Consider the following 20,433-nt stretch of genomic DNA (forward strand, 5'->3'; position numbering starts at 1 on the left):
AAAACATACATACATTACAGACATATCCTGGAAATACTGCTGGTTCCATTCCAGACCAATAAATAAAGTTGGTATCACAGTGGTGCCTGGGTGGCTCAGTTGGTTAAGCTCAGTCTTGGTTTCAGCTTAGGTCAATGATGTCACGGTTTCAGGAGTTCTGCCCTGCATCAGGCTCTGTGATGACACCATGGAGCCTGCTTGGGATTCTCAGTCTCTCTCTCTGCCCCTCCCCAACTCTCTCTCAAAATAAATAAATCAACTTAAAATAAAAATTTGAAGGGAAGGGCACCTGGGTGGCTCAGTCAGTTACACGTCTGACTTCGGCTCAGGTCATGATCTCGCGGTTCATGGGTTCAAGCCCCACATCAGGCTCTGTGCTGACAGCTCAGAGCCTGGAGACTGTTTCAGATTATGTGTCTCCCTCTCTCTCTGCCCCTCCCCTGCTAGCGCTCTCTGTCTCATAAATAAATAAACATTAAAAAAATTTGAAGGGAAAAAAATAAAGTGAGTATCACAATAAAGTCAGTCTCATTAATTTTTTGGATTCCCCAGGGCATATAAAAGTTATGTTACATTATTGTGTGAACCAGACTAATGCCATCTTGGACAAATCTACCATGACCATTCTGTGATCTGAAGCCTTCTAGAGCAGTCTCCCTACCTCATTCTTTCTTTTTGCTGAGCCACACGCTTCACACCTAAGTACACCCTTGGGTCATAACAACCTGGGTCTGCTCTGGAGACATAATTCTCAAAACATTTCTTCCCAGGTGGTCTCCCAGCCTGTACTCCTCAGCCTTTAGGACTATAAAAGCAGATCTTATGGAAGGTGGAGATGCAGAAATCTATTTGTCTTAGAGCCACCCAAGAGGGACTACTCTTCAGAAGTCCCTTTAATAAACCATTTTTTGTCAAGCTGGACTTGTTGGCCTTTTTCTTTGGTCTTATGGCTCCTCTAGCCTTTGGAAATCATTTTGCATATACTTCCCTTTCATAGAACAATTGGCAAGCCAGCCAGGAGCAGCCCAGAGACTGAAAAATGGGCAAGGAATGAAGTTTTTGTTGGGGGAAACCCTGGGGTGGGCAACCACATCGACGTGGGAAGGCATAATTGGTTTGCTTGATGCCTGTGGACTGTTGCAGGAGTACAGGGACACCCTGAAAACGCCAAATGGATTAGAGCTATTAGAAAGTCACATGACCCACTGAGGTAAGGAAGGCCACCAAGCAGTGGCTGTGGTGGGTTGGCCACTCCTCTGGGTCCTTCGGGGTGGCCAACAATGCCTAGCTAGTGGCAGAAAGGAAATAAGGCAGTTGGAAAAAGAATTACAATTGGAAAAGGAAAGGAGACTATCCACATCCCTTTTGGCTTCTAACTTGGTAGATAATATCTAAACCCAGGATACACAAATCAAGACTTCACTGTTATCACTTTGTGTGTCTTATGGGGCATAAAATGCAGTGACCTAAGATTATAGCCATCATTTGAAGCCAGACTGGGATGCTAAACCACGGAACTCATGGGAAACATTTTTTTATGCCAGTAACATAGGATGTGTTTTCAGTAGAAGGTATGAGAAATGGAGACGCTTTTTTGTTGGGGAATAAAAAAGTAATTTTGTCCTAAAAAGCATCTAATGGTCTCAAGAGAAAGAAATGACAAAATCAGAATGTAGAAAGTTGTAGAAGGTTTGTGGAAAAGAATATTTGACAAGGAATTGTGTGGTCAAGCTAAGACTAAAATGAATGTACTTTAATATCAAAAGCTGGTGCAAGATTAGAATTTGGTTTTCTCGCTGTTAAAAGGACATACAAATCTTGCGGCACCTGGGTGGCTTGGTCGGTTAAGTGTCCAGCTCTTGATCTCTGCTCAGGTCTTGATCTCAGATTTGTGAGTTCAAGTCCCAAATTGGGCTTCATGCTCAGCCCATGAAGCTGAATGAACAAATAAATAGACATACAAATCTTAAGTGTCTTCTCCAAATATAAGTGGAAAAAGCTTAAGCCATCTAGACAGGTTACCTTACCTTATTCTATCTACCAAAAAATAAATTTAGCTCCTACATTTATGAGTGAGTTTTGTACCTATTTCATGACAGTCATTTTAAAACAGAAGCTATAAAGTCTCTGTGTGTGTTCGCATGTATCTGTATGTATGTGTTATGTGCTATTTTCCACCTCTGGATAGTATTGCTAAAATTTGTTTTTAAAAAAAGTTTTAAGTTAGTTGGCTTAATTACAACAGGCATAGGGGCGCCTGGGTGGCGCAGTCGGTTAAGTGTCCGACTTCAGCCAGGTCACGATCTTGCGGTCCGTGAGTTCGAGCCCCGCGTCAGGCTCTGGGCTGATGGCTCAGAGCCTGGAACCTGTTTCCGATTCTGTGTCTCCCTCTCTCTCTGCCCCTCCCCCGTTCATGCTCTGTCTCTCTCTGTCCCAAAAATAAATAAACGTTGAAAAAAAAATTAAAAAAAAAAAAAAAATTACAACAGGCATATCCTTAGAGTTTTCAACATCAAACAATTTAAATAATCAAATTTACTAGTTAAGTTCATGTTTATCTACTGTAGTTTGTCAGCAAAAATGACTTAGAATGATGGTTGATTTTGTCTGATGTCTCATGAAATTTTCACAGGTAATCTAGACATAATTGGTAAGAACAGATAGACTGAGTAGATAAAAAAAATTTTAGGTAGGGGTGCCAGGGTGGTTCAGTTGGTCAAGTATCCAACTTTTGATCTCGGCTCTCATGATCTCACAGTTCGTGGGTTTGAGCCCTGTGTTGGGCTCTGCACTGACAACAGGGAGCCTGCTTGGGATTTTGTCTCTCACTCTCTCTGACCCTCCCCCGCTTGCTCGCTCTCTCAAAATAAATGAATAAACTTAAGAAAAAAAAAGTTTTAGGTAAACTTTTTAATTAGTTTCCCAAATCCACTTGGTACCTTGAAACCTTAAAGTTTTGCTAAGTGATGAATTAAGTTAATTTCATCAAATATCTAGATCATTTGCTAATAAAATAATGAAACATTACTAAACACAGGTTTACCTACTTCTGGCTTATTCCAGAGGAACTAAAAGATGTGTTAATGCTATATTGAAAAGCTTAAAAGGCACAAGCTTCCAGAAATTATAAAATCATAAATTTAAATTTATATCATAAATTTAAAGAATGCTGGTATAACAGCTCACAATTGCTTACTTCTTAAGTTTTTATTAGAAATTAAGGTTTCTGAGGGTTAAAAATTCTAAATAATATATGTAATTAAAGTTATCAGAAATAAGAAGGTAGGGGCACCTGGGTGGCTCAGTCGGCTAAGCATCTGACTTCAGCTCAGGTCATGATCTCACAATTTGCGAGTTCGAGTTCCCCATCAGGCTCTGCTGACAGCTTGGAGCCTGCTTCAGATTCTGTGTCTCCCTCTCTCTCTCTGCCCCTCCGCTGCTCACACTGTCTCTCCCTCCCTCCCTCTCTCTCTCTCTCTAAAACAAATAAACATTAAAAAATAAACAAAAAAAAAATAAGGTTAATCTAAAACAAAGGCACCATTAGGGTAACCCAAAAGCAAACGTGGCATGACCTACAGGCAGTGGGCATAAACTGAGAAAAGACTGCCAACCAAATGACGTTCTAGTGGCTTTATGGAAGAAATTTACTCCTGCTGAGCAATTTAGGCCACTGCCCTCCATGCCACCTCTGGAAGAAAAAAAAAAACAAAACCTAAGCCATAGATGACTTTTTAAAATTTATTTATTTACTTATTTTGAGAAAGAGAGCATACCCATGCACTCACTCCCAGGAGAGGGGCACAAAGAGAGAATCCCAAGCAAGCTCCACACTGTCAGTGTGGAGCCTGATGCAAGGCTCAAACTCACAACTGTGAGATCATGACCTGGGCCAAAATCAAGAGTCGGATGGCCAAATTACTGAGCCACCCAGGTGTCCGGCCACAGGTGACTTCTTACAGGGGCTGGGAACACCCCTGCCTGAGAGACCAGGGTTGGGACCAAGATTGCTTCCATGTGAGAGCCTAGGGGGCAACCAGAGGCCCCAAGTATAGTTCACAACTTCGTGGACACCAAAAAATAAGCAAAAAGCCATGGCCTCAGTGGATATCAGAGCAGAATGCACCCTAATTTGTGGCAATCCAGAATGTCACTCGGGAACCTAGGCAGTCACTGATAATTATAGAGGGAAAAGTGTAAGGGTGATGGGCACAAGAGTGCGCTTGAGAATAAAAGCACAACTGCTCCGTATGAGGTTTTCAATTTTGCAATCAATACTGGAGACCAGATTCGGCATAGATATTCTCCTGGGAAAAAACACTACAAAACTCCGTAGGAGAATTTCACTTTCAAATTAGGGTAATTGAAACTGTCTTAAAGGGAAATTCAAATTGGGATCCTGTGTTACCCCCTCCCCAAGTTGTCAGTGTAAAGCAATACTGGTTGTTAGGAGGATTTGAGGATATATCTACCACTAAATAATCAAGCCAGCACGAAATCCCTATTATAGGGCTGTATGGCTTGTGAAGTAACCAGATGGCACCTAGAGAATGACCACTGATTATAAAGAACTAAATACATGCTGCTATCCCTAATATTTCCCAAATCGCTGAATGGTATATGGTGTAGGCTCTTACCATATGGCTTTGGATTCAGCCAACACTTTTTTTTAGTTGTTTATTTTTAAATGTTGTATTTGAGAGAGAGACAGACAGACAGACAGACAGCACAAGTGGGGGAGGGGCAGACAGAGACAGGGAGACACAAGAATCGTAAGCAGGCTCTAGGTTCTGAGCTGTCAGTACAGAGCCCGACAAGGGGCTTGAACCCATGAACTGTGAGATCATGACCTAAGCCAAAGTCAGATGCTTAATCAGACTGAGCCACTCAGGCACCCCTATTTATTTTTTAGACAGACAGAGAGAGAGAGAGAGAGAGAGAGATCACACAAGTGAGGGAGAGGCAGAGAGAAGGAGAGACAGAATCCTAAGCAGGCTCCACACATCAGCGCAGAGCCCGATGTAGGGGTCCAACTCACAAACCACGAGATCACGACCTGAGCCGAGATCAAGAGTCAGATACTTAACCAAATGCAGCAGTCAGGTGCCCTAGCCAACACTTTTAGTATTCCTTCACATCCCGAGTCACATGGGATGGTTGACGATGGGCATTCTGGGTATTGCCACAAGGATATTTGCACAGCCCCACTATCTCTCATGGTAGGACTACTCATATTTTGTCTTTATATCGACCACTATTCACAGTTAAAAGGTTTCATTGTATCAATGATGTCACTCTAACTTCTGAAAACTTCTCTTACAGTCTTACTGAACAATCTCTACACTCATGTGAACAAGCAAGGATGTGCCATCAATCCACAGAAAAAGTATAAGGCCCTGGACCAGCAGTAAAGTTCTGGCAGGTTACTTGGTCAGGTTAAGGCTTCTTATACTGGGCTCTGTGACTGACAAGATTCAGTAATTTCCCATCTCTAAGACATTAAGCAACTGCAAGTGTTCCCAGTGGGGTACTGGAGGGCCTCTAGCCCAATTTAGCAAAATGCCTGCACTCTCTATACCATCTGGCAAAAAAGGAAGCCCACTGGCATCGGGTAGAACATCAAGCTGGCTTTGACCAAGCTCTTAGTTGTTCAAGCACAGGCCACAAGAAATTACTTTACTAGTATTTCCATGACCCTAAATGTGACCACTAAATGGGATGAGTTGGGCATTTTGGCAGCATGGGAAGTTAACCGTTGAATTTTGGGTCACAGCTCTGCAAGGGAATAAAGATACAATATTTTCCTATTGAACAACAAGTATGGGGGGGTCTATAAGGCCCTTCAGCAAGTGGAGCCCTTAACTGCCACTCTTCCAGTAACTGTCCAACTGGGTTGCCTATAAAGGGAGGCTAGATGGTACATTCACAAGAATGAAACTGCCATAACACAAGCCCCTACATTGCAAAAATGGCATGCTTACCTACAACAACAGAGTGTCCACCCCACTGGTCCCCTAGGAGCTGAATTACATGGTATCTTGGAGCCAGTAGAATATGAAACCTTTAATGATCCCCCAAGAGCCTCCTACAGAGAGACTGCCAGACAAGTAAAGGAAAGCACAAAACTTATTCCTGAAGCTGTTTGGTGTATGGGTGGCTCCCCTACAAGGAATCCCAGTCACTGAGCTACGGTAGCAATCCAACCCGACTGATACTATCCTGTTTGAGACTGGAGATAATAAAGGCAGCCAAAGGGCTGAACTGAGAGCTGCCTGGATGGTATGTATGCGTGAATCTTGACCCCTTACCCTCTGCATGGATAGCCGGGCTGTCTATAAAGGCCCAATGAGCTCGGGATGAATGGAAAATTTTATAGAAACCATTATAGGGGGGGTTATGGAAGGATATGTGGAATATAGGACCCTGCTGCCTCCCAAACTATTTTCCATGTCTCAGCACATAGGCCTGTCTCACCCACTAGGAATGCTGAGGCAGACACCTCAGCAAAAACCATGGGCCTTACCTCCATACAAAGTTCAGAATTGGCCCTATGTATTTATAAACACACTGGGCATTGCAGTGCTAAGGTGGGTTGGAACCTAGCAAAGGGAGCTGGCATGCCCCTTTGCTATATTGACATACTAGCAGCCATCAGTAACTGACTGATATGCTCCCATGAGACCTAGGACAGTTCCACACACAGGACACATACATTATGTGATCCAAGTGGTTTTAGACTGCCAAATTGGTTATATTAGCCGTCTACCCATGAATCAAGGGAAAAACAACACTCTAACTTGTGTGGATACAGCCACTGGACTCAGGTAAGCCCTTCCCTATAAAAGGGCCAATCAAAATGCCACCATCGGGGCGCCTGGGTGGCTTAGTCGGTTGAGTGTCTGAACTCAGCTCAGGTCATGATCTCACTGTGAGTTAGAGCCCCCACATTAGGCTCACTGCTGTCAGCAGAGAGCCCACTTTGGATCCCTCCCTCTCTCTGCCCCTCCCATGCTCACACTCGCTCTCAAAAATAAAAAATAAACATTTTTTTTAATGCCACCATCAATGCCCTAGAACTCAGTGTCATGTACAGATATCCTCGAAGGATAGATTGTGATAGGGGAACACATTTCACTGGACAGGATATGTAGGACTGGGCTCATGAAAATATACATTGAAAAGATGCTCAACATCATTCCTCATCAGGGAAATTCAAATCAAAACCACACTGAGATACCACCTCACGCCAGTCAGAGTGGCTAAAATGAACAAATCAGGAGACTATAGATGCTGGAGAGGATGTGGAGAAACAAGAACCCTCTTGCACTGTTGGTGGGAATACTGGTGCAGCCGCTCTGGAAAACAGTGTGGAGGTTCCTCAAAAAATTAAGAATACACCTACCCTTTGACCCAGCAATAGCACTACTACGAATTTACCCAAGGGATACAGGAATAGTGATGCACAGGGGCACATGTACCCCAATGTTTATAGCAACACTTTCAACAATAGCCAACTTATGGAAAGAGCCTAAATGTCCATCAACTGATGAATGGATAAGAAGTTGTGGTTTATATACACAATGGAATACTACTTGGCAATGAGAAAGAATGAAATATGGCCTCTTGTAGCAACGTGGATGGAACTGCAGAGTGTTATGCTAAGTGAAATAAGTCATACAGAGAAAGACAGATACCTTATGTTTTCACTCTTATGTGGATCATGAGAAACTTAACAGAAGACCATGGGAGAGGGGAAGGGGGGGGATAAAGAGAGGGAGGGAGGCAAACCATAAGAGACTCTTAAAATCTGATACTGAGAGTTGATGGGGGGTGGGAGGGCGGGGAGGGTGGGTGATGGGTATTGAGGAGGGTACCTGTTGGAATGAGCACTGGGTGTTGTATGCAAACCAATTTGACAATAAATTTCATATTTAAAAATAAATAAATAAATTAGGTTAAAAAAAATATATATACATTGGTGGTTTCATTTACCCTACAATCCACATACCACCAGGCTAACTGAAAGAAGAATGGCTTTTTTTTTAAGTAGGCTCCATGCCTGGCACAGAGCCTAACGCAAGGCTTAAACTCACAACCCCTTAGATCAAGACCTGGCCGAAGTCGAGAGTCAGACGGTCAGATGCTTAAGTGACTGAGCCCCCCAGGCACCCCTCGAATGGCCTTCTTAAAGCTCAACTCAGAACTCTCTTACAGATACCACAGTTGCATGGATGGACAAGCCTTGCCAGAAGCCACACACTTGTTAAATTTGACAGAGACTAGCTGTAGCACCACCCCATACTCATGGTTAGGTACCAAAACGAGCATGCCTAGGGCTAGTGCCATCCAGAAAATGAGGCCTGAGAGGCTGGTTGCTGAGTTCACAGCAGCCCAGAGACAACTGTGGCTCCAGACTGCTCAGCCCATCCTCCTGGGCAAAGAGACACTTGAACGGGGTTAGAATGACAACGTTCCCCAGAATGGATAGGCTATTTCTTATTAGAGTGTGAGAAATGTCTCAGACAGCTGAAGCGGTCCCTGTTGATCCTACTGGAGCTGGGGCCAAAACAGTCAATATAACAAATTCCAGACAGGCACTGTTACCGAAAGGCACTCTAGTTAGTTACCTAACATGGTTGTTTGCAGCACCTTGAATTTTACATGTACAGATAGACTCTTTGGCCCTTGGGCAACATGTCTGATAGGTCCCTCCTGTTCATGCACCTCAGGCCACCTCTGTGCTCCTGACAAAGGGCAAAGGTACTAGAATCTTCTCAATAGAGGGAGAGGATCTCCCCAGACAAGTACCTACTAAACATTTATTCTTTTATCCTTAGCCTGCTGCTTCTCTTGTCCTGGTGAAGGAAACCCTTTTCTACAATGGACATGGACATACATGGACAGTTTACAATGGGATTCATGCTATATATGTGGTTTGCTCCCCTTTCATAGGTCTCTTCTGTTGCTGTTTGCTGCTGTGGTTTAGGTCTTCAACTTGAACACAGTCTGGTAAAGAAACCTACTGCCAAGAGCCCCTCTCTGATGGCTCAGGGAATACTGCAAAAGAGGTGGGCATGGGAGATTATAAGAGCCAGACTGGAGAGGCGCAAGGTGTGAACCAAATTAACACCATCTTGGACAAATCTGCCATGATGACTGCTCTGTGATCTGAAGCCTTCTTAAGCACAGTCCTCCCCACCCCCCACGCACACTTTTTCTGTTTAACCATATCCTTGGGGCTAACGTCCTTGATCTACTCTGGAGATACTACTATGATTCTCAAACATTTCTTCCCAGGTGGTCTCCCAGCCTGTACTCCTCAGCCGCTAGGGCTATAAAAGCAGGTCTTACGGGAGGTGGGGTTGCAGAGACCTACTTGTAGCTACCCAAGACACATTTCTGTCTGTTAGTCCCTTTAGTAAACAATTTCTTGTCAAGCTGAACTTGTTGGCCTTTTTCTTCAGTCTTCTGTCTCCTTTGGCCTTTGGAGATCATTGTGCATATACAGTTCTCTCCCTTTCAGAGAACTGTACAATGGTCAATTAAGCGTGCAATAGCATTATGTCTTAAAAAAATTTGCACTTTAAAAAATACTTTCTTGCTAAAAAATGCTAACGATCACCATTACAGCTCAGGGGGCTGTAATCTTTTTGCTGGTGGAGTGTTTTGCCTCAATGTTTATGGCTGCTGACTGATCAGTGTGCTAAAGGCTGGGGTGGCTGTGACAATTTCTTGAAATAAGACAACAATGAAGTATACCACATCAAATGACTCTTCCTTTCACAAAGAGTTTTTCTGTAGCATGCAATGCTGTTTGATAGCATTTTACCCACAGCAGAACTTCTTACAAAAATTGGAGTCAGTCTGGGGCACCTGGCTGGCCCAGTTGGTAGAGCATGCGACTCTTGATTGCAGGATTGTAGGTTCGAGCCCCATGTTGGGTATAGAGATTACATAAAAATAAAATCTTAAAAAAAAAAGAGAGAAAGACAGACACACACGAATTGGAATCATTCCCCTCAAACCTTGTTTTTAAGCTGTGTTTTGTTTTTAAAATTTTAACATTTATTTTTGAAGGGGAGAGACAGACAGACAGACAGACAGATAGTACATGAGCGGGGGAGGGACAGAGAGAGAGGGAGATACAGAATCCAAAGCAGGCTCCAAGCTGTCCGCATGGAGCCTGACACAGGACTCGAACTCACGAGCTGTGAGATCATGACCTGAGCCGAAGTGGGACACACAACCGACTGAGCTACCCAGGCGCCCCTGTTTTTGTTTGTTTAGTAATCTCTACACCCAATGTGGGGCTAAACCCACAATGCTCAGATCAAAAGTCACACACTCTTCCAAATGAGCCAGCCAGGTGCCCCCTTGCTGCTGCTTGTATCAGCTCAGTTTATGTGATACTCTTAAATCCTTTGTTGTTATTTCAACAATCTTCACAGCACATTCACAGAAGTAGATTCTATCTCAAGAAACCACTTTCTTTGCTCATTCAGAAGAAGCAAATTCTCATCAGCAAAGTTTTACCATGAGATTGCAACAATTCAGCCCCATCTTCAGGTTCCACTTCTAATTCTAGTTCTCTTGCTCTATCACATCCAGAGTTACTTCTCCTACTGAAGTCTTAAACCCCTCAAAGGCATTCTTGAGGGTTGGAATCAACTTCTTCCAAACTCCTGTTAAAGTTGGTATTTTGACCTCTTCCCATGAATCATAAATGTTCTTAATGGCATTTAGAATGGTAAATCCTTTCCAGAAAGTTTCAACCTATACTCTGCCCAGATCCATCAGAGGAATTATAACCTTACGAAATAGATATATTTCTTTTTTTTTTTTTAATTTTTTTTTTTCAACGTTTATTTATTTTTGGGACAGAGAGAGACAGAGCATGAATGGGGGAGGGGCAGAGAGAGAGGGAGACACAGAATCGGAAACAGGCTCCAGGCTCTGAGCCATCAGCCCAGAGCCTGACGTGGGGCTCGAACTCACGGACTGCGAGATCATGACCTGGCTGAAGTCGGACGTTTAACCGACTGCGCCACCCAGGCGCCCCTTAAATAGTAAGACTTAAAAGTCAAAATGACTCCTTGATCCATGGGCTACAGGATGAATGTTGTATTAGCAGGTATAAAAGCATTAATCTTGTTGTACATTTCCATCAGATCTCTTGGGTGACTAGTCAATGAATAGTCAATGAATAATATTTTAAAAGGAGTCTTTATTTTCTGAGCAGTAGGTCTCAACAGTGAACTTAAAATATTCAGTAAACCATGTTGTAAACAGATATGCTCTCATCTAGGCTTTGTTTTTCCATTTATAGATTACAAGCAGAGTAGATTTAGCCTAATTCTTAAGGGCCCTAGGATTTTCAGAATGGTCAATGAACATTGGCTTCAACATAAAGGCCCCAGCCACATTAGTCCCTAATGAGAGTCAACCTGTCCTTTGAAACTTTGAAGTCAGGCATTGACTTCTTCTCTCTAGCTATGAAACTCCTAGACGGCATCTTCTCCCAACATAGGGCTGTTTCATCTACACTGAAAATATATTGTTTTTTTTTTATTTTTTTTCATGTTTATTTATTTTTGACAGAGAGAGAGAGACAGAGCATGAGTGGGGGAGGGGCAGACAGAGAGGGAGACACAGAATCCGAAGCAGGCTCCAGGCTCTGGGCTGTCAGCACAGAGCCCTACACGGGGCTCAGACTCACAAACCGTGAGATCATGACCTGAGCCGAAGTCAGACGCTCAACTGACTGAGCCACCTAGGTGCCCCTGAAAATCTATTGTTTAGTGGAGCCACCTTCATTAGTTACCTTAGCAAGATCTTCTGGATAATTTGCTACAGCTTCTACAACCACACTTGATACTTCACTTTACACTTTTATGTTATAAAGATGGCTTCTTTAACTTCTTGAACCAACAACCTCTGCTAGCTTCAAACTTTTCTTCTGCAACCCCCTCACCTTTTCTCTGTCTTCACAGAATTGAAGAGTTAGGGCTTTGCTCTGTATTAGGCTTTGGCTTAAGGGAATGCTGTACAGCTACTTTGATCTTCTATCCAGACCACTAAAACTTTCCCCATATCAGCACTAAGGCAATCAGTGTGTTCACTGAAGCAGCCAGGTTTTTGTTTTTTTTTTCACGTTTACTTTTGAGAGAGACAGAGTATGAACACGAGAGGGGGAGGTGAAAAGGGGGAGTCAGAATCTGAAGCAGCCTCCAGATTCTGAGCTGTCAGCACAGAGCCTGATGCGGGGATAGAACTCACAAGCTGTGAGATCATGACCTGAGCTGAAGTTGGACACTCAACCAACTGAGCCACCCAAGCACCCCAGCACTTTTTTTAAAAGTTTACTTATTTTGAGAAGAAAGAGAGTGCAGAGGAGGGGCAGAGAGAGAGACAGGGAGAGAGAGAGAGAGAGAGAGAGAGAGAGGGAGGAAGAAGAAGAAGAGGAGGAGGAGGAGGAGGAGGAGAGAAAATCCCAAGCAGGCTCCACCCTCTCAGTGCAAAGCCCAACACAGAGCTCAGTCCCAAGAACCTTTGAGATTATTACCTGAACCGGGATCAAGACTTGGGACGCTTAACCAACTGAGGCATCAAGGCGCCCCTGGAGCAGCACTTTTAATTTTCTTCAAGAACTTTCCCTTGCATTCATAATCTGACTAACTAGTGCAAGAGGTCTAACTTTCAGCCTATCTTACCTACCGCATGCCTTCCTCACTCAGCTTCATCATTTCTAGCTTTTAATTTAAAGTGACAGATGTGCAACTCTTCCTTTCATATGAACACTTGGAGACCACTGTAGGGTTACTAAGTGGCCTAATTTCAATGGTGTTGTGTCTCAGAGAATAGGGAAGTCTGAGGAGAGGGCGAGAGATGGGGTAACAGCCCATTTGGTGGAACAGTCAGACCACACACAACATTTATCTATTTAGTTCACTGTCTTATATGGGCACCGTTCATGATGCACCAAAACAATTATAATAGTAACATCAAACACCACTGATCGTACATCAAGATAGCAAAAATAATAATAATGAAAAAGTTTGAACTATTGTGAGAATTACCAAAATGTGACACACAGACACAAAGAGAGAAAATGCTGTTGGAAAAAATGGCACCGATGGACTTGCTCAGGGTCACTACAAACCTTAAATTTGTAAACAACACAGTATCAGCAGAACATGCCATCATAAAATGAGGTATGCTTGTATAGGTTTTTGAAAACTCTTGCTATAGTTTTCCTAAACAACCTAAATACTGTTGAATGATTTGTTAAAGGTTCCTTACATAAAATATCTGTAAGTATTAAATAAAAAATCCATCAAGTATTAGATTGAAAGGAATATCAAATAATGATAAACGGATTGGAACAGGAGAAACCAAATACTTTTATCGCTATCACTATTTTTTTCTTAGTTTATTTATTTATTTTGGGAGAGAGAGAAAGCTCAAGGGGAAAGGGGCAAAGAGAGAGAGAGAGGGAGACACAGAATCCTAAGCAGGTTCCACACCACCCGTGCAGAGCCTGATGCGGGGCTGGAACTCACAAACTGAGAGCATGACCTGAGCCAAAGTCGGACGCTTACCTAAGCCACCCAGGCATCCCACTATAATTCTTTATATAAAGGAATGTGTTTAAAGTTTAATAAGGAAAAATTATTCATAGCTTAGAGTATATGTACAATCCTGTGATAAATTAAGCTACCTTAGGGAAATTAAAGTTATTCTATTAAGACACAAACTTATTGGGCTTTGATTAGAAAAAAATTTAACGGCAAACTTACCCAGACTTTTGTCATGGTGGATGTTTTATCCACCAAAAGTCAGGCTGGTCCTCCTCCCCCACCCTCCACCTTCAAATTTAAGCCTTTTAATATTTTTTACTTTATAAATCAACTGAAGCCATAGCTCTTCCATCCACTCGATCTCCTCTCCCACTCTATGCTACTGAGCAACTACCCCTCCCCCCACACCAGCAGAAGACTAAGGGAGCAATCTCTGGAGAAAGTGAAACAGTATGCCTGGACTGTAGGATAGAGGGTATTAGTTCCATAGTGAAAACGGGGCAGTTGAGTAACATGCTCCCTTTACTCCCAAAATATTGGCAGCCAGGTCTTTACTCTTTAGGTACAAGAATATGGCCAGTAAAAAAGGAAAATACCTAAATATACTAATATCCAGGGTTCCCCGAGCAAATGCGCCACCCAGATCACCTTATAGTGAAGCTCCAAGTCATAAACCCTATCCACACACTTAGAGCTTTCATTTAGCTTTTTAGTTCTCCATTCTTAATTAAGAGCAGATAACCAAGAATTACCAGACACTCCAGGAAAAAAAGACCAAAAATCAGAAAAGAGCGCCCTAGGGGTGCCTGGGTGGCTCAGGCAGTTGGGTGTCTGACTGTGGCTTAATTAGGTCATGATCTCGGTTTGTGGGTTCAAGCCCTGTGTTGGGCTCTGTGCTGACAGCTGGGAACCTAGAGCCTGCTTCAGATTCTGTGTTTCCCTCTCTCTCTGCCACTCCCCAACTTTTGAGTGTTTTCTTTCTCTTTCTCAAAAGTAAACATAAAGAAAGAAAGAAAGAAAGAAAGAAAGAAAGAAAGAAAGCAAGCAAGCAAGCAAGCAAGGAAGCAAGCAAGCAGAACACCTTAGAGGGAAAAGACTATGCAAAGAAAACAAAAACACTGCCCAGTATTTACTAAAACGGATAAGACAGGGCATCCATGAAATAAGAACAGGATTCTAAGAAGTGCAAATTCAACAGAAGGGCTGCAATATAAAGATGAGGAATATTCAAAAAGTGAAACAAAATATTGAGAGATGGAAGACAGAAGAGAAACTTAAAAGTTAGAGAACTAGTCCGGAAAATCCAGCATCCAAAAGAGAGTTCCAGAAAAGGAACAAATACATAGAGGAGGGAAAGCCTCCAAAAATAATTCAGAACTTAAGAACATTCATTTCCATGTTGCAAGTACCCACTGAGTGCCCAGTACCATTAGTGAAAGGTAATTTGATACACCACTGTGAATTTCACAACACAAAAAAAGGGCCACAAAAGCTTCCACATCCAAAGCGTCAAGAATCACAATGGCTCCCAGCTTCTCAAAAGCAACACTGGAAGCAAGAAGAGAATCTGGTAAAATTGAAAACACACATCCTCTATGAACCAGCAATTTCACTCCTACATATATAAGCCAGGAACTGTCTATATAATAGCTGGGATAAGTGTACCAGACTGTTTATAATAGCCCCAAACTAGAATTAATCAAAATGTTCACTAAAATAGAAGAGATAAATTTAGGGATACTCATATAATAAAATACCGTAATTTATGAAGTTTAAACTACAGCTACCTACAACAGTACAGATGTATCTTACAAATATAACGTTGAGCAAAAGAAGACAAAAACTGAAGAATTGTATACAGTATGATTCCACTGACAAAGTAAACAACTGGCAAAAATAAACTGTATCATTTAGTGATACATATATAGATGGAAAAACTATAAAGAAAATAAGGGAATGATTAACCAAAAGTCAAGGGAAGGGCTGAGTTGTGACTGGAGAGAGAAACATGGGCAGCTACTGAAGTGCCTCAATATTCTACTTTTTGACCTGCATGGAGATTACAAAGATTTGTTTTATAATTATTAAGCCATACATATGTTTTATGAATTGTTCTATGCATATGATGAATTTTATAATAAAAGAAGAAAGATGATAATGGAGCAATGCTTGCAAAATTCTGAATGGAAATTATTCTCAGTTTGGAATTCTACATCCATCAAAATTATAATTTTGAGAGTAAAAGGCATTTTCAAACATATGAAGACTAAAAAAATGTATCATGTATGTTTCCTCAGGTAACTATTTGAAGAAGCTTTCCATCAACATTAGCGCATAATCATAAAGAGGAAGACATCAGATCTAGAAAACAGACCCTAACACAGAGGTACAGGAAATCACACGGACAACAGTAAATATCATTATTCAGAAGCCCCAGGATTACTACCATGTACCAGGCATAGAGGGCAGTTTAAGGGCTGTCATGACCTGATGCTCCGTTCCTTTGTACAACCTCTAAAACCCATAAAAAGTCCTGAAAGATATGCCTCACCAAAACGGCATAACCCCAAAGAAGATGACAAGATACCTAAGAAACAGGAACTCAAACCCAGGAAGAAAGAAAGGTAAAGAAAAGCTCCACAGTGATAGCTGTGTAATAGGCCTGGATAAGAGGATCACTAGCTCCTGGAAGGATATGGCCAAGGGGAAAAAAAGAGAATATCTGGTATAGCTGACTTTGTAAAAACTGAGAAATATGTATACATGTAGAAGAATTAGCAAAAAGTATAAACAAAACTAAAGAAATAACAAAGCAAATATTAGCCTCCAGAATAACAAAAACAAAGAAAAGAAACAATCATAGTACAGAACATTGCTCAGCTAAGAATATTTACATGTGCCAGCAGCTCTTGAACTATGGTCTAAAGATCACTTGATGTCTCCTTTCAGGGAATCCATGTGGGCAAAACTATTTTCATAATGATCTAAGACATTTTTCTTTTCCACTGTGTTGACATTTGCACTGATGATGCAAAAGCAACGGTAGATAAAACTGCTGGCACCTTAATACAAATCAAGGAAGAGCACCAACTGGATTAGTTGTATTTTTCACCACATTTGCACTTTGGGGAAAAAAAGCCAATTTCACTTACGAATGCCCTTCATGAAGCATTAAAATTACTGACTTTATTAAATCTCAATCCTTGACTATACATACTTACATTTTTTAATATTCCATGGGATTCATGGGAGTGTGCATAAAGTATTTCTGCATAATGAATTGTGGTAATTGTCTGGAGGAAAACTCTTGGGTTTGAGCTGCAAACTGAAGTAGCCACCTTTTTTTTTTTTTTTTTAAAGACGAAATGACAGGGGCACCAGGGTGGCTCAGTTAGTTAAGCAACTGACTCTTGATTTTGGCTAAGGTCATGATCCCAGGGTCCTGAGACTGAGCCCTGCATCAGGCTCTGTGCATGGAGCCTGCTTAAGATTCTTGTGCTCTCTCTCTCTGCCCCTCTCCCCTGCTCGTGTGCTCTCTCTCTTAAATAAAAAAAAGAAGAAGAAGAAGAAGAACAAGAACAAGAAGAACAAGAAGAATAAGAGAAAAGAAGAAGAAAGAAGAAGAAGGAATGACAGGAAAACTATGTTATTTGGGGGTACTTAATAGACATTTTCTCAAAAATAAAGGAAGGGGCACCTGGGTGGCTCAGGTTGAGTGACTGACTCTTGATTTCAGCTCGGGTTCAAGCCCCAAGTCAGGCTCTGCACTGACAGGAAGGAGCCTGCTTGGGATTCTCTCTCTCTCTCCCTCTCTCTCTCTCTCTCTCTCTCTCTACCCCTGCCCCCCAAAATAAAGTTTTTTTAATAATTAAAAAAATGAATTAAGGGAGCCTATGGTTTTCAAGGAAAATAACTGACATTATTTATTGTCAATGATGAAATGTGAGCTTTCAAGAAAGTGAAAATAAGAACTGTATCTATCCCCATGAACTCAGTAGCTTCCCAGTACTGATAAGACTGGTGATGATATTAATAAATGTTACCTGGAAGATCCGCTTATCTCAGTCAGCCAGCATTTTTCAAATGGCCCATTTACGATGTTAAAAAACCACTGTTGGGTAAAAATCCCATTCGTTGGGGTGCCTGGGTGGCTCAGTCGGTTAACTGTCCGACTTCAGCTCAGGTCATGATCTCACAGTCTGTGAGCCCCCACGGCAGGCCCTGTGCTGCTGGAGCCTGCTTCTGATTGTGTGTCTCCCTCTCTCTCTGCCCCTCCCCCACTCATGCTCGCTGTCTCAAAAATAATAAAAACATTAAAAAAAATTTTTTTTTAATTCCATTCATAGTCCAAGATAGATCAATGAGATTTTTTTTTTTTAATTTTTTTTTTCAACGTTTTTTATTTATTTTTGGGACAGAGAGAGACAGAGCATGAGCAGGGGAGGGGCAGAGAGAGAGGGAGACACAGAATCAGAAACAGGCTCCAGGCTCTGAGCCATCAGCCCAGAGCCTGACGCGGGGCTCGAACTCACGGGCCGCGAGATCGTGACCTGGCTGAAGTCGGACGCTTAACCGACTGCGCCACCCAGGCGCCCAATCAATGAGATTTTAATGTAAGAGTGGGGATAGTTCACTGACGTGGTTTCGGATTCCATATCGCAATAACCTTTGAGTAACCACAACATGTTGAGTTTTAGTGAAATACCAAAAAAGAATATCCATGACAATCTGGAAAGGCTATTAACATACTACCTCTTCCAATGATTTATCTGTATGAGGCCAGGTTTTCTTCATATATTTCAACTAAAAAAAACACACCACAACTGATTAAATACAAAAGCTAGTAGACATAATCCAGCTGCCTTCTAGTAAGCTGGACATTAGATTTTCAAAAAATGTAAATCAGGGGCGACTGGGTGGCTCAGTCGGTTAAGCGTCCGACTTCCGCTCAGGTCGTGATCTCGTGGTCCGTGAGTTCGAGCCCTGTGTCAGGCTCTGTGCTGACAGCTCGGAACCTGGAGCCTGCTTCTGATTCTGTGTCTCCCTCTCTCTCTGACCCTCCCCCCATTCATGCTCTGTCTCTCTCTGTGTCAAAAATAAATAAACGTTAAAAAAAATGTAAATCAATGCTCATCCTCACACCAAATTTTTTGAAATATAATTTTTCATAAAAATGTTATCTTAGCATGTAATAAATGTATTATCTAAGAAATTTTAAACTTTCTCAGTTTTATTTCTAACACAGTAAAAATACTGAACAATAAAACCTAAACAAATCCTGTTTGGGTTTTTTTTTTTTTAAATGTTTATTTATTCTTGAGACAGAGACAGGGTGTGAACAGGGGAGGGGCAGAGAGAGAGGGAGACACGAATCTGAAACAGGCTCCAGGCTCTGAGCTGTCAGCACAGAGCCTGACACGGGGCTGGAACTCACGAACTGTAAGATCATGACCTGAGCCGAAGTCGGACGCTCAACCGAGTCACCCAGACGCCCCCTGTTTGGGGTTTTAAGAGGGTCAAGGGATTTTCTCCACCAGACATAATTTATTTTGGCACAGGCATAAATTAGAATCAGGAGGTAAAATATTAAGACTCAATAGTGCAGCATTTGTGGCAGGAGAGATTCTGAAACCAAAGGGTTTCAGAACTGCTGGCACCAGCATCATAACAAAACCAAAATTGTTAAATATTATTTTGGGAAGGTAGAAGAGAAGTAGAGCTCATCAAAATGGTTAATAAAAGTACGATAGAAATGTGCTCTGGGGCACCTGGGGGGGCTCAGTTGGTTGAGTGTCCAACTCTCAATTTCAACTCAGGTCATGATCCCAGGGTTGTGGAATTGAGCCCCACATCAGGCTCTGAGTGTGGAGCCTGCTTAAGATTCTCCTCCTTTCTCTCTCTCTCTGCCCCCCCTCCCCCCGTTTGCATGTGCTTGCTGTCTAAATTAAAAAAAAGTTTTTTTAATTAAAATAAAAAATGAAATAAAAAAAGCCAGGGATACTGTCCTTTTCACCTCTGTACCCTCACAAAGCCTCATCACAGCCGTATTTAGTAATCATTTAACTCAATGAATGCATAAATGAATGACATAACCCAATTCACAAAATTAGGTCATATTAGAGCAAACAGCTATTTCTCCCATTTTTTTTTTTATTTTTTTATCTGGATTACACCTCACTTTCGTGTACCATCATGCACCTTTAGGTTAGCATGACCAACAAAAGACACCGAGCAGTTCCAAGAACCTACAGAGAAACCAGACAAAAAAAGTCTTACCAATTGTATGATTCCCATAAAGGAGCTGCTCCAAAATTGCTGTTTTCCCCACAGACAACAAGCCACAAACCACAACCTTGCAGCCCTTTCCCATCTTCTCTCAGGATGTCACTGTGAAGAGAAGAGACGATCTGTGAAACTGTATACTGTTCAAATCCTTTTTCTTTCTATGTTTAAATAAGTCATACATACAGAGGGGGGAATTTCAAAAATAAAAATATATATATATATATATATATATACAGTAAAGCATATGCTTCCAAACCCCACTCCTAGTCTGCCATTTGCTCCTTTAGAACAATCAGTTACCAGTTTCTTAAATATTTTTGCAGAGTTAATCTAGATAAGCACAAGAATACATATAGATATAAATACATGTTCATTTTTTTAAAAACCCACATTTTATACAAAGAATACTTCAACATTGATTATATCTACAGGAATCTGAGTCAAATCCTAGATGAAACCAGTTCTTGAAAGATACTTCCTGCTCATCAAGATTTACCTGGAAAAATCAACATTTAAGCAAAACTTTAAGGAGACAGGAAGACAAAAATTTGGATAGAGAATGATCCTAATT

General features: G+C 41.7%; 1 protein-coding gene across 5 annotated transcripts in view; it reads right to left on the minus strand.

Moving 5' to 3' along the window:
* The window catches only part of NKIRAS1 (NFKB inhibitor interacting Ras like 1), a 47,370-nt gene that overhangs the window by 20,159 nt on the left and 6,778 nt on the right, over positions 1-20,433 (minus strand). For 3 of the 5 annotated variants that reach the window (XM_043595527.1, XM_043595525.1, XM_043595523.1), the window contains exon 2: positions 19,854-19,964. In XM_043595527.1, coding sequence (XP_043451462.1) covers positions 19,854-19,947 — 94 coding nt within the window. In that variant the 5' untranslated portion in view covers positions 19,948-19,964. Of the gene's footprint in view, positions 1-13; positions 213-19,853; positions 19,965-20,092; positions 20,193-20,433 lie in introns of those variants that run through there. The other 2 variants (XM_043595524.1, XM_043595526.1) reach the window with 2 other exon arrangements.

This window comes from Prionailurus bengalensis, chromosome C2 (assembly GCF_016509475.1).
Source record: "Prionailurus bengalensis isolate Pbe53 chromosome C2, Fcat_Pben_1.1_paternal_pri, whole genome shotgun sequence".
NCBI lineage: Eukaryota > Metazoa > Chordata > Mammalia > Carnivora > Felidae > Prionailurus > Prionailurus bengalensis.